Raw genomic sequence first — 14434 nt, forward strand, 5'->3', positions numbered from 1 at the left:
GTTAACGTTTCGGGGCCGCCGGGTCATGCTGTTGAGAGCTTAAATAAATGGACTATATAAGATGACTATGAACAATTATTGAAGTTTAACATTTTGTTCAGCAAATTTGACAACTGACAGATGCAATATTGTAGCCAGTGAAAACCGCAAATTCTAAATTGTACATTTATGGTCAGATTTAGAATCATTTGTTGCAAAATGTATTCTCAATGCATAGCGCATCACGTCGATATTGCTGTTTAGTGCTGCTATAGTTCGCACAGATTCAGGAGACCTGCAGAGATAATTCAACCCGGTCCACTTGACATCGGGTAGGCGCATGACAGTGTTTATTTGGCTACAGGCTTTTCTAATGTCTCATTTTGGCTGCTGGTGTATGTGGTGCACATTCCTATCCTTAACATAAACATTAACCTACTGCCCCGACGTGAGTCGGACATGACGATTTGTCTTTCCTTTGCTTCTCAAACTACGTTACAATTGCATGTTCATCAGTACGATTTTCAAATTTTCTCGGGGGAGAAACCCCGAACCCCCAACTTCTTGGCTACAGCCCCGAATGTTTTCAATTGCTAGCGACGCTCCTGTTGACAAACAAGCAGTTTTTAAAAATTTCCCCTGAACCGTACCGTCCTGTACCGTACCGTACCACACCCCTAAAATATACACACATACATACATATATATATAGTGTATATATATAATATAATATAGCAACCCGGTTCCTAAGTGTCTGGTCTCACGGCAAGTACCACGCTCGGAATGGTAAGCCGAAGTCGGCGTTTATTTACAGTCAGTAGATCAAGGCAAGAACAACAATACTGAGCTAGGGTCTCCGTGAGCCTCGTAGTCTCTAAGGCCTCCGTGGTCGCCTCCTTGTCGGTCTTACTCCCTCTCTTCCGGAGTCAGTCCTCCGCTCTCTTTTGAGGGGTCTCCCCGCAAGTGTCCTCCCTCCGGCCAGGTGTCCCTCATCTGGCTGATGGGGTGAGGGGTGTGTTGCTCTCTGCCGCCGGCTAGTGGATGGCGGCGGTACACGCCCTCCACCACTAGCCCCCGGACCCTCCTGGTGGGGAGCGGGTTGCCACAATATATATATATATATATATATATATATATATATTTATTATTTATTAATCAGGTTTTTCATGACACGTGGGGGACGGCACGAGCACTTAAATAAAAAAAATCATCCGCGCCGAGAAGCGTTTTTTTATGATCTATCATATCACTGTGTGGGGAATTGGCATATTGGCGCCCCCTTCGGCCGCAGGCGCCCCTGCTTGCTGAGAAGGTGCCATGCGGATTGAAACCCTTACTCGGGGCCGCTGCTGGCCGTTTCGGTGCCCTACGCGAGCCGGGGTGAGAGCCTCTTTTTATATATTAGGTAAAAACATATAATTGCCGAAATTGAGTGATAGGTTATGCAATTAAGAAAATACAACGGTGGGCCTCTTCATAACTAATTTATATATATTTTTAATTCAATAATGTAAGAATTATTTTTATTTTTTTTACAAACCATAATTTTTGGTGCCCCCCCAGGTACTTGGTGCCCTACGCACTCTGCGTACTCTGCGTGTAGGGAGCGGCGGGCCTGCCCTTACTGAAGCTCGCAGGTCAATGCTATAACTCCCCAAAGGACGCATACAATTATCAACTTGGGGACTCCAGCCCTACAAGAAATTACTCAGCAAGTGCTCCATCTCGTTGCACCTCATCGAGTGGCTCGCTTTCAAGATTTTGGCCTGAAGTTCTTCCCAGACCTACACCCTAGCCATCCAACATGCATATCTGAGATTCAGGCCTCTCTTTAAGAATGACAAAAAGTTCTGAGAGAAATGCACATTAACTTTTTCTTATCTCATAAGTGGCATGGTGCCGGCTCCTTTTGACCTTTTGACCCCAGACTTCAAAAAGTTTTTGAAGTCAGGTTGGCGTGTCAATCTATCCGTCACACATCTAGATGGACACGCCCACCTGTGATGTCACAATGCTGCACACTTTGAAAACGGCTTGTAATGGCTAATCACACTCACACCTGGTGGTATGATATGTCCCCTTTAAATATTGCCGCTGTAAAGCATTATGGGATACCACTATGTCCTTTCCTTTCGCAAAGGTTGCTCAGGAGTAACCTATGCTAAAGGAGGGGTAAAGGAAGCATCGAGGCTCTTTTAGAATTCGAACCACCTTTCCTCCAAGCACTTCCGGGTCATCTCCATAGGAAAGGAAATTTCCTATGCAAAAAAAGAGAATTCGTAGAGGCCCCAGGAGTAATCAAACTAAAGGAGGGTTAAAGGAAGCATCAAGGCTCCTTTCCTAAGCATTTTTAGAATTCGAACCACCTTTCCTCCAAGCACTTCTGGGTCATCTCCATAGGAAAGGAAATTTCCTATGCAAAAAAAGAGAATTGGTAGAGGCCCCTGGTTGAGTCGGTCGTTAAAACCGGGATCTGTGTGTGTGCCACGGAAAATGAGTGTCATTGACTTGCATTGGAGCGAATTCCATTGGAATATCATGGGCAATTTAAGTGATTCTGTGAGGCCAGCACAGATTTTGAGATAAGCGTCCGTGGACGACTCGGTCGTTGAGACGGGGATCTGTGTGTGTGCCATGGAATATGAGTGTCATTAACTTGCATTGGAGCAAAATCCATGACCATATCATGGAAATTGGCAGGTTTCCGTGGGGATACCACGGATTTTGAGTTAAGCGCCCGTGGTCATTTCACGGATTCCTCTGAAACCAGGTTGGTGACATGTTTGTATCGCTACTGCAATCTACTTACACTAGGCCTTCACGACAACATTGTGAGATTTGATTTGCGGTGCCTTTACCCAAGACTAGCCTAATGAATAAAGTGCCTTGGATTACTCACATTCTTCACCATGCAAATTTGGTGGTTTGGTTATTGGGCAGGTTTTATGGCTAGACTACATGACAGGGTCTATTATTTTCCACAGTCCTAAATAACCATATGGTTCTTCCATAATAAAACCAATGCATTAGATTGAAAGTAATCCATCAACTACGCCACCACGCGTTTAACAATGTAACTATTTCAACGGCAGTATTACAATTGCCTATAAACACTGCCTCACTGTGGACAGAGTTGAGTATAACAGTTTATGGTAAAATAAAATAATTGCAAAAACAGTGCGAAGTTGAAGGTTTGGGGGGAAACTTCAGACTTTATTGAACAGGGAAAAAACATGTATGTGTTTCAGTTTATATATAAATGTCAACATAGCAACATCAGTTTAAATTATTTTTTATACACGCTACAGAGGTACATCTCCAAATAACAGAAAGTCTTGAAGTGGAAGGTGGAAGTAGAGTCGGCGGGCCATTTCAGATCCTCCCGGGGAAACTTCCTGCCTCTATCTGCTCATCCCATTTGCCAACCTGAAGGAGACATTGACCAAGTCTGTTAAAGTCCCAATGTATAAGCCCCTGTATTAAGCCTCTCCCAGTCAGTAGGCGGAAGACTATCAGAATGCAAAAAAACACTCTAAAACATTGTTGTGTCCACTCTAGCTGGCTGTGCCAGTGTGTTATGTGAACCAGCGTACCTCGGCTGGCATCAGCGGGAGGGATAATGGGAGTGTCTTTACTAGTACGATTCTCAACAAAAAAGGTACGGGATCCAATTATTTTTAAACTGTTTCATAAAGCAGTTATAGGATTTTATAGATAACATTGAAATCCCATCAATCCGCATTGACTCAAGATATGTCAAGGTCATTTACAGCTATAGGTGAATTGTTACGTGTAGCTACCTCACACATTGGTGTATGTCAACATAACTGAGACACAAAATTATAATGATTTGATACCAATACTGTGTGTTGTACAGAGTTGTATTGGCAACAAAAGAGATCAGCATGTTCAATGTCGTTTTTAGCTTATGAATCCTTTTTGAATGAATCCTGAGGCACTAGTCTCATTGGAAATGCATGCTCACCCAGCTCATGGGGCAGAGGCTCTTGTAGACCCTCTGGTACCACTGACACGGAGAGATATCCTGGCCTTTCTCCGTCAGCGCCTTGTTGCACCGGTGGAAGTCTGGAGATAATGACACAAAACACTGAATAATGGCTTCTTGGTGACAACTTTGTAATGAAAGCAAAGGCCACTAAATGCTAAAGTAAAGCAATTTATTCAATTTTTTCCAGATACATTTGGTATGATGGTTACTATGAACCATTGTAGTGTTGAACTTCAGAGTAGGATTATCTAGAAAGTTTTTGTGCTCCATAATGTGTTAAAAAGGATTATGCAGCACTCTATTGCTAAATAACTTTTATGTGGCCAACACAGGAGGATAGTGGGGGAATACGAGAGGTGTTTACAACTAGACGCTTTGCGTCACAAACAGCTTGATTAATGGAAAATGGAAGATTTTGAGAGCAGGTTTTTGAAAACATTACATTTTCAGATATATGTCAGTCTGACCCATGTCCCCATATGTGCCATGTCCCGAGGGCTCTTCACAATTTAAGAAACACATTGGCAATTTTCTCTGTTTATAAAGATATTTGTCTTATATTTTAGGGATTTTGGATGTCGATATGGCCAGGCATCTAAAAATATAGCATGTGAATATCAACCCATGTGCTGACTACAACTATTAATATAGCGTTTACAGAGGTAACATTACACATTGTAAAATGATCAGCCAGTTAGCGAATGATCGCCACCCACTCTTCATATTACCAGTAGTATGCATGTTAGTACCACAGTAACTATCTACCCAAGTAGTTCTGGAAGCAGTTTCGTGTCTGGTTGGTGTTGGGGAACCGGGCATCAAATGGAGCCGTCCTGTAGTTCTTGATCTTCTCTTCCATCTCTGCCATCTTGTTCAGCTCTGTTCAATGCAAAGTCAAAGGTTTAAATAACTCGTTGCTTGTCTAATTCAGAGGTGTTCTTGTAAGTCAAAGTGCATCACATTGAGTTCAGCGGCTATATTCAGCCCGGACATTAGCATCGGTAAACAAGATACAATCAATACCGAATCACCCTAAAACAGTGGGTGTCCATAAAGCATTTGCTCATCTCAATGAATCATTAGCCTTATTGTATGTTAAAGATAAAGAACTGATTTGTGTTTCTAATATCATCTAATGTCATGCAGCTCAGACAGGCGTTAGTTAGCCTCGTCCCTTAGCCTTGTCAGCAGTTAGCCTTAGCCCGGAGGACAAGCTAAGGTCAATATCAGATCACATTAACATAACTAAATCCATATACTGCAAACCCATTAGATTCTTTCAACATAGTTAATTAACACTATCATATGATCATTTAAAAGCAAAGAAAACGCGACAACCTTGGTAGCTTGTGTGTCCTTTCGTGAACTGGAGACCTCCGCTTCTTCCGCTCAGACGCGCAGTGAACTCTGGGATATCGTAGGATGTGACGTGAAAACGACGCACTGAAGCTGCATTTGGTTGATTTTCATTTGTCCTTGCATGCAATTGTTCTGCATAACGTGATCGTTAGATTCGTTTTTAGTTTATTTATCTACTAATATGTGTATTATTTTTAGCAAGTAATTGTAATTACAAGGACCGGCAACATTCACACATTTACAATGTCAGCTATTTTACAAAAATGTGTCAATAGGATGACTATACCTAAACTGCATTGGATTTCCTAATTGGATTAATGATGTCATTTCAACATGGATGGGGAATGCGCTCATCTGCATGATGAAAGCCCACTAACCAACTAGTGCCGATAGGGCTTGTACATTTCAATGCATCATGGAATACTTTGTTGGCATCACTCGCCATATTAGGACTCAAGATAGTTGTAGCACTGTAAAATCCTAAATCAAGATGAATAGGGGTTAATTTGAATACCAGGTTTCTACATCTTGCATGAGAAATGCTGTGGCACTTTCAAACAGAACAATGTCTACCGATTATAACAAATAATTTCATGATCACTAATCAATGACCAACAAACAGTAACTACTCACACAATACCTAATATTTTAAGGCTCCTATGCTTCCAAAAATAATGAACATTGCTTTGCAACGTTGGGATAAACAATCCCTATGGGATTAATATACCTAAACCGCATTGGATTATGGAATACATGATGTATACATGGATGGGGAATGTTGTCCATAACATGCTGAGAGCAAACATGCATTTACATTTAGGGCATTTAGCAGACGCATTTATCCAAAGTGACTTACAACGGTTAATACACACATTGACACAACGACGGTGGAGTCAACCATGCAAGGCAACAGCCAGCTCGTCAGGAGCAGTAAGGCGTCTTGCTCAGGGACACATCAACACTCAGCTAGGAGGAGCCGGGGATCGAACAGCAACCTTACTAAAAGCAAACCGAACAACTAATGCCCATATCAGGAAGATGAATTTTCCCAATGTTGCCCAGCTTCATTTCTTGATTGCTCATTACGGCCGAATAAGAGCTGGACATTTTAAGCCCATTTATGGGCTCCTTATGGGGTATTCTCTAGAATCCCTGCATTTTTGATATTCAATGTTAAAGCTACAGAGATGGTTTTCTAATCAAGTATCAAGTATTTGTATCTTTCTGTTGCTGAATGCAACCATTTTGTTCTTTAAGTCTTTCTTACTCTATTTTCCTGTTATAAAACAGGCCAAAGGTCACACATGTTTCTCCCCTAACATCCTTTGTCCCAGTTTCCTTCTTCCTCTTTTCACCAAAACCCCTCAAACTCAAACAGTTTCAAACCACAGAATGCTGTTCGATGCTCTGTGGAAACTATGCACGCACACTGAGAGAATATCCTAGCTTGGCCTTATACCAATCACACATTTGTAAACTTCTAAACTTGTGAAAATGGGCAGACACACAGATAGATATAGATATAACTATATATATAAATCGATAGATAGTATAATAGATAGATATAATAATCAAATAATTGATTTATCTATGTCTACTTCCTACAATATTTCCAACATGGCCTTGAGGATCTGAACACGGCTGTCGATTTCCCCTTCTCCTAGTCCGGACCAAACCTTCTCTCTCTCTCACTCAGGATATAGGTGTTGTCCACTGCGAAGGAAGGAAATTCTGTCACTCAGAACAATGGGCCTGTTTCTCTATCTATAGACCAGTAAAGCTGAGCCCCGGACTGAGAGGCAGCCATTTTCGTGTCTAGATAAAAGAAAACAGAAATATCAAGGTAAGCTAGATCTACAACGGAACAAAGTAAGAGACATTTGTAAGTTACTGAAGGTTGGGTTGAACTTCGACCAAGTGAAGGCTTTTGCAAAATGGAGTTTTTTTTAGGCGGGAACGCAAGAATCCAAAATAACTGAGCTGCGTTCGGTCGCATATTTGCATTCATGCAAGGAGAAGGTCTATCTTGAAGGATTTAATTGAAACGATCGAGGGATCAGCACTGGAAGTAGGTAAGTGTTTACTTTTTATTGAAATGTATTTTTCTTTTTGTACACTTTTTTACAATTGTGTCTGGTAGGAATCTGAATCAATCAGTCAATGGAGACTCAAACAACACATCCTGTTGTTTTTCCTGTGGGCAAAATAACAAGATGGAAAGAGAGACACAACAACTAAACGAAAGAGAGAAGGAAGGAAATAACGAAAAACATGAAAAGAAAGAGGGAAACAAAATGATCATATTTAGGCCTTACTTTCTTTTAATTGGAATGTTTTTAGTTTTTGGTTAGGAAGGTTCATATGCAAGGAGAGGATTTTCCTGAGGGGAACTATTGCTTCCTCCACAATCCAGTGATTCACCTGTTGAAGACTATCCATAGTCCCCAAATCCTGAAATCTGGTGGTAATTCACATAGTCAGAGAGCCAGTGACCCTTAGAGTGGGCATTTCCCTTTAGTTGCAACAGCTCAACCTGCGTCCAACAAAAGATGCTTCCTGTTTGGGGAATGACAAATTGCACACACACACACACACACACACACACACACACACACACACACACACACACACACTTGCACATGCACATACACACAAAGAAACACACACACATATACACACACGCACACACACACAAATAAAAACACACACACACACATCCATTTTTCGGAGATGTACTAATGCTTGGTCTATCTGCTTTGTTTCTATGCAACATGTTGACATCCCACTGCAATGTTGGTATTTCTTGCTGATGATATCACCCCATTGTCTGGTTATTCTTTCTTAGCTTTTCTTCACACACATTCCTCACAACAAGGTGGGGAAAGATGAAAGGAAATTGGCTAATTATTTAGCGGAAAACAATATCATTCCTTAGGGGTTCAAACACCATCTGGGCTCTCCCACCGTAAACCTTCTGTTCTCCTCCGACGTCAGATGGAGGAGTCGGGCAGTCCTCGCTTCAGAAAACTCAATTTCCCAGTAGGCCTGTGGATCCACTCTCCCAGGAAACATTTTGCCAAGCTTGGTGGCCGCTGGCCCAGTGCAGTCTCCGTCAAGTGAGTTTGTAGCTCTATAAAATGTCCCTTTTATCCTGTGCTTTTACTTCCTGTAGGCTGGTTCACCTTTGTTGGTTTGTTGGTTATGTTCAAAGTTAAACCCTTTGTAAGCGGCCGTCATTACTAGTTCATCGAGCTGTCACAGTGTTTACTGAGCCCTGGAGCTTAGGCATGCTTGTTATTTTAAGCGACATTGCTTGTCTACCTTTATTCTGTCATAATTTACAGCTGACCAGTCCTATCTTTTCCACTTCCTCTGGGCTCCATCCTTCTTCCCCTGGCCTCCCCCTCCCTGTTATTCCCAGGTCCACCACTAGCTCTGACGCGGCCTCCCTGTACGAGGCCCCGACAGCCCCTTCCTCCTCCCTCTCGGCCTCCACCCCCTCGCTGGCTTCCCCCGCCCCATCCCCGTCTCCCTCCCCGGCCTTCCTGCGACCCCGGCCGGCCGGGCCCCAGTCCCGGGCCAAGCGCCTCTCGCACCTCTTCCTGCGAGGGCGCTCCAACAGCGACCGGGACCGCGCGGTAGGGGAGAGGGAGCGGGAGCGCTGGGCGCACTCCGACGCCCCCTCGTCACACCACTACCTGCCCCCGGCCTCCTCCACCACCCCGGGCCTGGTCAAGATCTACGGGGACGCTCTCTCCAGCGGGGCCAACTATCGCTCCCTGCTGGCCAACGTGCACTCCACGGCGCAGCAGCTCATCGCCCAGGTCATCACGCGCTACACTGAGCGCGAGCGCGAGGAGACGGAGGACGCAGGTGGGCAAGGAGGGAGGGGAGCGGCAGGAGAGGGGGGGGGTATTTATTTCCTTGTTCGTTTTCTCTTTTTTTTTCACCCTAGCCTTTAATCCAAAACAGGGAAGAGTTTGTTCAAAAAGCAAATATAAATGATGTCATATAAACAACAGCAGTGTTATGGAAAATGAATGACACCCCCTCCCCAACTTCCTCCATTACCTTCCAGTTTTACAGAAGTACAGCCCAGAGGACTTCCTGCTGTGTGATGTCATTGGAAAGCCCATCCAAAGGCCAGATGGGACCGTCCAATGGGAGACAGAGTGCCGGAGGGGCGTGGCTTCCTGGGAATGTCCCTTGTTGTTGGTGGACATGTGGCGGCCCAAGGAAGGGTTTGAGCGGCGTTTTGAAATGCAAAGAAAGGAAGACTATGAGAGAGAGGAGAAGGAAAGGGAAAAGGAGCGAGAGAGGGAGGCAGAGAACTGCCAAGGTACAAATAGGAAAATATACGTAGGTCATGTAAGTCTTTACCATCATCAACATGTGATGGTAACCGTGTGTGTGTGTTTGTGTATGTATGTGTGAGTGGGTGCCTGTGTGTGTTTGTATGTGCGTGTGTGTGTGTGTCCGTGCGTCTGTGGGGGGACATGCCTGTGTGTGTGTGTGTTCGTGTATGTGTATATGTGTGTGTGTGTGTGTGTGTGTGTGTGTGTGTGTGTGTTTGTGTGTGTGTGCGTATGTGTGTGTGTGCATGCATGCATGTGTGAGTGTGTACCTGTGTGTGTGTGCGTGTGTGTGTGTGTGTGCGTGTGTGTCTATGCGTGCGTGTGTGTCAGGGTCAACAGGTGTGCGCTTGAGGCGGAGCAGAATATCCTCGGGGGGAGGGTCAGAGGAGGGAGAGCGAGGTCATCGCTCGAGAAACTCCGAGCTCAGGCGGAGCATCAGCGACATGAACCTCAGCCTGCGCCGTCGCCAAGGCAACCATGTCCCAAGCGACCCGCGTCTCGCCACTAACGCCCTTAGCAACAGTGGGGCAGAGGACAGGAAAAACACCATGAGCATGATGGTCCCGAAGGGGGGAGAGGTGAGCTGGGTTCGGGGGAGGTTTAAAGAGTTTAAATTAGTTCAGTATTGCTGTTCTTTTGGGGGGTGTTTCCAACCACACATCTTCTTCATGCTCGCTTTTCTAGACAAGGGGGTCAAAGGTCACAAGTAGGGCTGCGTGGACAAACCAGACACAGGAGGAAGACAAGGACTACTCCAGCTGTGACCTGGAAGTGATGTCACAGAGCTTGATCCTCCCGCCCACTGACAGGCCCTACTTCCTGCTGCTGCAAGGTTACGATCAGAGCAAGGCAAGACATCATCTCCCCCGCCCCCCTCCCCCCTCTCCCTCAGATGTGTCATTCAGATGGAGTGGACGCGTGGAGATTACACACAAACACTAACAACACTTAGGATATAAACATGCACAGGGCTGCATGTCATCGTTGATGACATCATGCCTGCATGTCCCTACTAATCGCCACATACCATCTGTCATTTCCATTCCCTCTACAACCCTCTCCCATTCAAAACAAACTCGGTAGCAACAAACAACCTCACAGCAGGGACAATAGCACAACAAGCCCCTCTGTGTAAGCCACTCCAGGGCTCTGAATGACTCACACAGGTGGCCATTGTAGCGACCTGGGACACACTTCATATGCTTATCTGGATTCAATTCAACATCTGAATAGTGTCTGTCTTCAGTGATGTGTTGTGTGATACAAAAACCCAAACACTTAAAGGATAACAGACCTCCCTGACTCTCTCTATCTCTTTCTCTATCTCTCTCCCTCTCTGTTGTGCTCCCTCCCTGTGCTCTCTATCTCTCGCTCTTTGTTTTGGTTTTGTGCAGGACTTTGTTTTGTATATCATGGCGGGGCACACCCATGTTTTTGGGAGGAAGCCCACGATGAAGGAGCGAGAGAAGGACAGAGAGAGGGAGAGGAAGGGCAAGAGGCCGCTGAAGGTCGACACATTCCTCTCTGCTCCCGACGTCCTCGCCAGACACTTACTGGTTAGGAGGGACACCGCTGTTCCCGGGACCCCTCCTGGACAAGGTGCGTACCCCTCTGTCTGCCCCCGCTTAACAGTATACTGAGGAAGGATTCCTTCTCAAGGTTTCCTCCCTGGGATTTAGGTAGTTGTTCTTGCGCTTAGTTAGGAGGGGTGTCATAAAAGGTGGCCTATGATGCCCTTTGAGACTAACTAAGCGTGATACAAATGAAGTTGGCACGACTTGGCCATGTCTACTCCCCCCGCTGGGTTCATGACCGGACGTTCGTCCTGCTCTGTCCACAGCTCTGATGCGGCCCTTCAGAGGAGGGGCCGTCACACACAACGGCCTGGCCCTGTACCGCGAGGCCACCCTGAAGCCAGGGGACGTGGTGGGTTTGGGGGGCCACTTTATCTTCCTCTACCGTGACCCCCGCGTAACCCCCGCTCCCCCGCTGGCGCTGGCACTGGCCTTGCCCTGGCAGGCGGACGGCGGGCCCTCCTCCTGCTGCCCCTCCGGGCTGCTTGACCGGCAGGAGGCGCTGAGGACCTACCTCGGGTCGCCCGAGGCCCTGCTGAGGTTCCACCCCCGCCACGCCGACAGCCTGCTCCAGGTAGAGACACAGAGGGGACAACCGTCTTCTGAATACCCACTGACCAGAAAACAATCCCCACAGGAATGGGACCGTGATTCATCTTTGTGTGTTCGCTGTCCCTCGTAGGAGATCATCTCAAAGAACTCGTCCCCTGACTCAGGAGGGGGGCCCCTAGCCCCGGCCTACCTCCTGTCCATCATGATCGACCACGCCTCCAAGCACCTCGACCCCGCCCTCACACCCCAAATACTGCTCAAGGCGGCCAATCTGATCAAAGGAATCGTCTGGGTGAGTGAATCTATCACAGCTTCGGGCCCGGTGCTGCAAAACCCCTCTGTGCAAGCCCCTCTATCCATCCTCCAGTTGACATATCACAGCGCTTATGGTTATTGACAGGAACTCAAATCAAAATCCCATTTATAATACAAGAAAACACTAAAAGACTTCTTGGAAAGGTGTGTGTGTAAAAGGCTTCTTGGAACCCAAGAGGATTACGGGTAGAGTAGTGATAACAACATTTATACATTACGCCACAACACATTAGCACATGGATGGAAGTCGAGTCGCATCATCACATCATCCCCTCCTTCGTCATGACTGCAATCACCGACCTCCCACCCGCTCAATTGAGATTTGATTAAGAAAATAGGAAATGCAGTCAAGATGAGCGTAATAACCGGGTCATACGGGGAGACAGACCGGACATGTGCACCACTCCACTGTGGCCTGTTAGCTTGTAGACGGCAACATGGATGATCTGAAGTCACTTCCCTCCTGCTGGAAAATGTGCTGTAATTGTTTTTGGCAGTGAGTCCAGACTTCAACCCCCCCCCCCCTTCCCCCCACCTCCCCCTTCCCCTTCATCCACCCAGCTCTAAAGGGAGACCTTACTCTTTCTCCTCTCTTCTGTCGCCAATTCTTTTCACAGGATAACATCAAGGAATTTGGGGATAAGCATCCCACGCAAAAGTAAGATATTTTCTGTTGGACGTCACAATTCCTCTGTTTAGAGATTTGTTCGCCTAACGCTGAATGATTCACGATATGTTTGTTGTTTTTGCTGTTATGGCGCAAGAGAAATCTGCACCAAGGTGGAGTGGGCTCATAAAAACGTTAACGAACACAGTTGTTTCTCCTCACAGTGTTTATCCGCTAACATAACAATAGAAAACAGGAACTTGGTGTTCTCCAGCAGTATGTACTGGCTGACATTATGGATTGTGTCGTGTCCAGCTCTACAGAACCAGAGAGTGAGCTCTGTGCCCCAAATGTCCAGAAGCTCTCCTCTGACCTTCGACCTCTGATGTTCTGGATGTCCAACGCCACCGAGCTTCTTAACTTCTTCCAAGTAAAAGTCGAGACCATGGAGAAAGAATGGGAGTTTGAAGGTAAACAACATCATTGAAATCTCCAGGTTGATATCTTTTATTATTAATTTAGCAAGACGTTGGGCCTCACAAAAACAACAACTATCTGATACAGTTCACGTTAAAACGTACAACACAGGCCCTTATCCAATGGGTTAGCAATACTGATTCATCCAAATCATTGTGTCCTCAAAGCACCCGGTGATCCGGTGCTCTCAGCGGACATGGACGTCTGCTCAGAGGCCCTGGCGCAGCTTGATGATGTCATCATGCACACCTTCCAGCAGTGTGTGTACCACCTCACCAAGGTAAACCATTAACAGAACCAGCATCCCTATTCAGTAGCTCCTTTCATCATTCTGATCTCAACCCTTTCTCAGTACCCAACCTCTCCCTCGACTCATTCTAGTGCATCGCATCTGAAGTGACATAAGAACCCGTTGATGGCGAATTACCGTGTGTGTGTGCGTGTCTCCTTTCTCTCTCTGCAAAGACCCTCTACTCACTGCTCCCAGCCCTCCTGGACACCAACCCCTTCTCCAGAGAGGAGAAGGACAAGGAGAGGGATGGGGCGAGGGCTGCGGAGAGCGGGGACCCCGTCGGGGGCGAGGGCGAGGTGGACGACGTGTCCGCCCTGCCCCCCACCGTGGCCGGGCTGGTGGAGGTATACCGCTGCTCCCTCACGCTGTCCCGCGAGGCCTGCCTCTCCCCCCCGCTCACCTCGCAGACGTTCGGGTACCTCTTCTTCTTCACCAACACCTCCCTGCTCAATACGCTGCTGGAAAGAGGTGAGCCATCCTCTGGTGCTCTGGTGCACACGGACGTTGACGGATCTCATTGACTTTGCATGCGGCGCTCTTGAAATGCATTGTGGGTCCCTTCGTTCTGTCAGCTCTGTTGCCTGTGTCAAAAAGTTGAGGAATGTTCAGATTTTCAGGCAGTGACGGATCCGTCGGCCAAACAGATCGCGTCCCCCATATGTCAGACACGCCCTCCTATATCCGTTGACGAACGTGTACAGTGTGAACACGGCGTTACTGGTAGTGCTCTGTGGTCGTTACATAACTAGTAGTGGAGTCAGAAACATGTCATTGAATGGATAGGGACAGATATCTCTCAATTGGCGTTTACTTTCCTCACCCTGATTCAAACACGTTGTTTGATTCCATATACATCAATATGAATCATGATGGGGAGTTGGCTGGGTTAGCATTAGCTTTCCTTTAGGCACCTCA

At 46.3% G+C, this 14434-nt stretch overlaps 2 protein-coding genes across 3 annotated transcripts in view; one reads left to right on the forward strand and one right to left on the reverse strand.

The window, feature by feature from the left end:
- Nucleotides 1-3164: 3164 nt before the first annotated feature.
- On the reverse strand, nt 3165-5388 carry cox6b2 (cytochrome c oxidase subunit 6B2). Its single transcript, XM_079757789.1, has 4 exons — nt 5327-5388; nt 4754-4867; nt 3965-4065; nt 3165-3405 (listed from the first exon to the last, which is right to left on the reverse strand). Exons 2-4 carry the CDS (start codon nt 4854-4856, stop codon nt 3352-3354), a joined length of 258 nt encoding a protein of 85 aa, XP_079613915.1. The 5' UTR covers nt 4857-4867; nt 5327-5388; the 3' UTR covers nt 3165-3351.
- Nucleotides 5389-7158: 1770 nt separating this feature from the next.
- rasip1 (Ras interacting protein 1) overlaps nt 7159-14434 on the forward strand; it is a 9136-nt gene continuing 1860 nt past the window's right edge. The window contains exons 1-13 of one of the 2 annotated variants that reach the window (XM_079734689.1): nt 7159-7419; nt 8342-8463; nt 8769-9220; nt 9426-9686; nt 10033-10280; nt 10387-10551; nt 11097-11301; nt 11543-11850; nt 11959-12120; nt 12761-12801; nt 13066-13220; nt 13395-13507; nt 13693-13987. In XM_079734689.1, the coding sequence (XP_079590815.1) occupies nt 8342-8463; nt 8769-9220; nt 9426-9686; nt 10033-10280; nt 10387-10551; nt 11097-11301; nt 11543-11850; nt 11959-12120; nt 12761-12801; nt 13066-13220; nt 13395-13507; nt 13693-13987 (2527 nt within the window). In that variant the 5' untranslated portion in view covers nt 7159-7419. The remainder of the gene's footprint in view (nt 7420-8341; nt 8464-8768; nt 9221-9425; nt 9687-10032; nt 10281-10386; nt 10552-11096; nt 11302-11542; nt 11851-11958; nt 12121-12760; nt 12802-13065; nt 13221-13394; nt 13508-13692; nt 13988-14434) is intronic. The other variant, XM_079734690.1, reaches the window with a different exon arrangement.

Source organism: Pollachius pollachius (assembly GCF_949987615.1).
Source record: "Pollachius pollachius genome assembly, chromosome: 1".
NCBI lineage: Eukaryota > Metazoa > Chordata > Actinopteri > Gadiformes > Gadidae > Pollachius > Pollachius pollachius.

Coding starts and splice junctions, on each gene's coding strand:
- cox6b2 (XM_079757789.1), bottom strand. CDS start 4,856: ATGGCAGAGATGGAAGAGAAGATCAAGAACTACAGGACGGCTCCATTT. Junction 4,066..4,753: donor CTGCTTCCAGAACTACTTGG/GTAGATAGTTAC, acceptor CATTATCTCCAG/ACTTCCACCGGTGCAACAAG. Junction 3,406..3,964: donor GCCTCTGCCCCATGAGCTGG/GTGAGCATGCAT, acceptor TGTCTCCTTCAG/GTTGGCAAATGGGATGAGCA.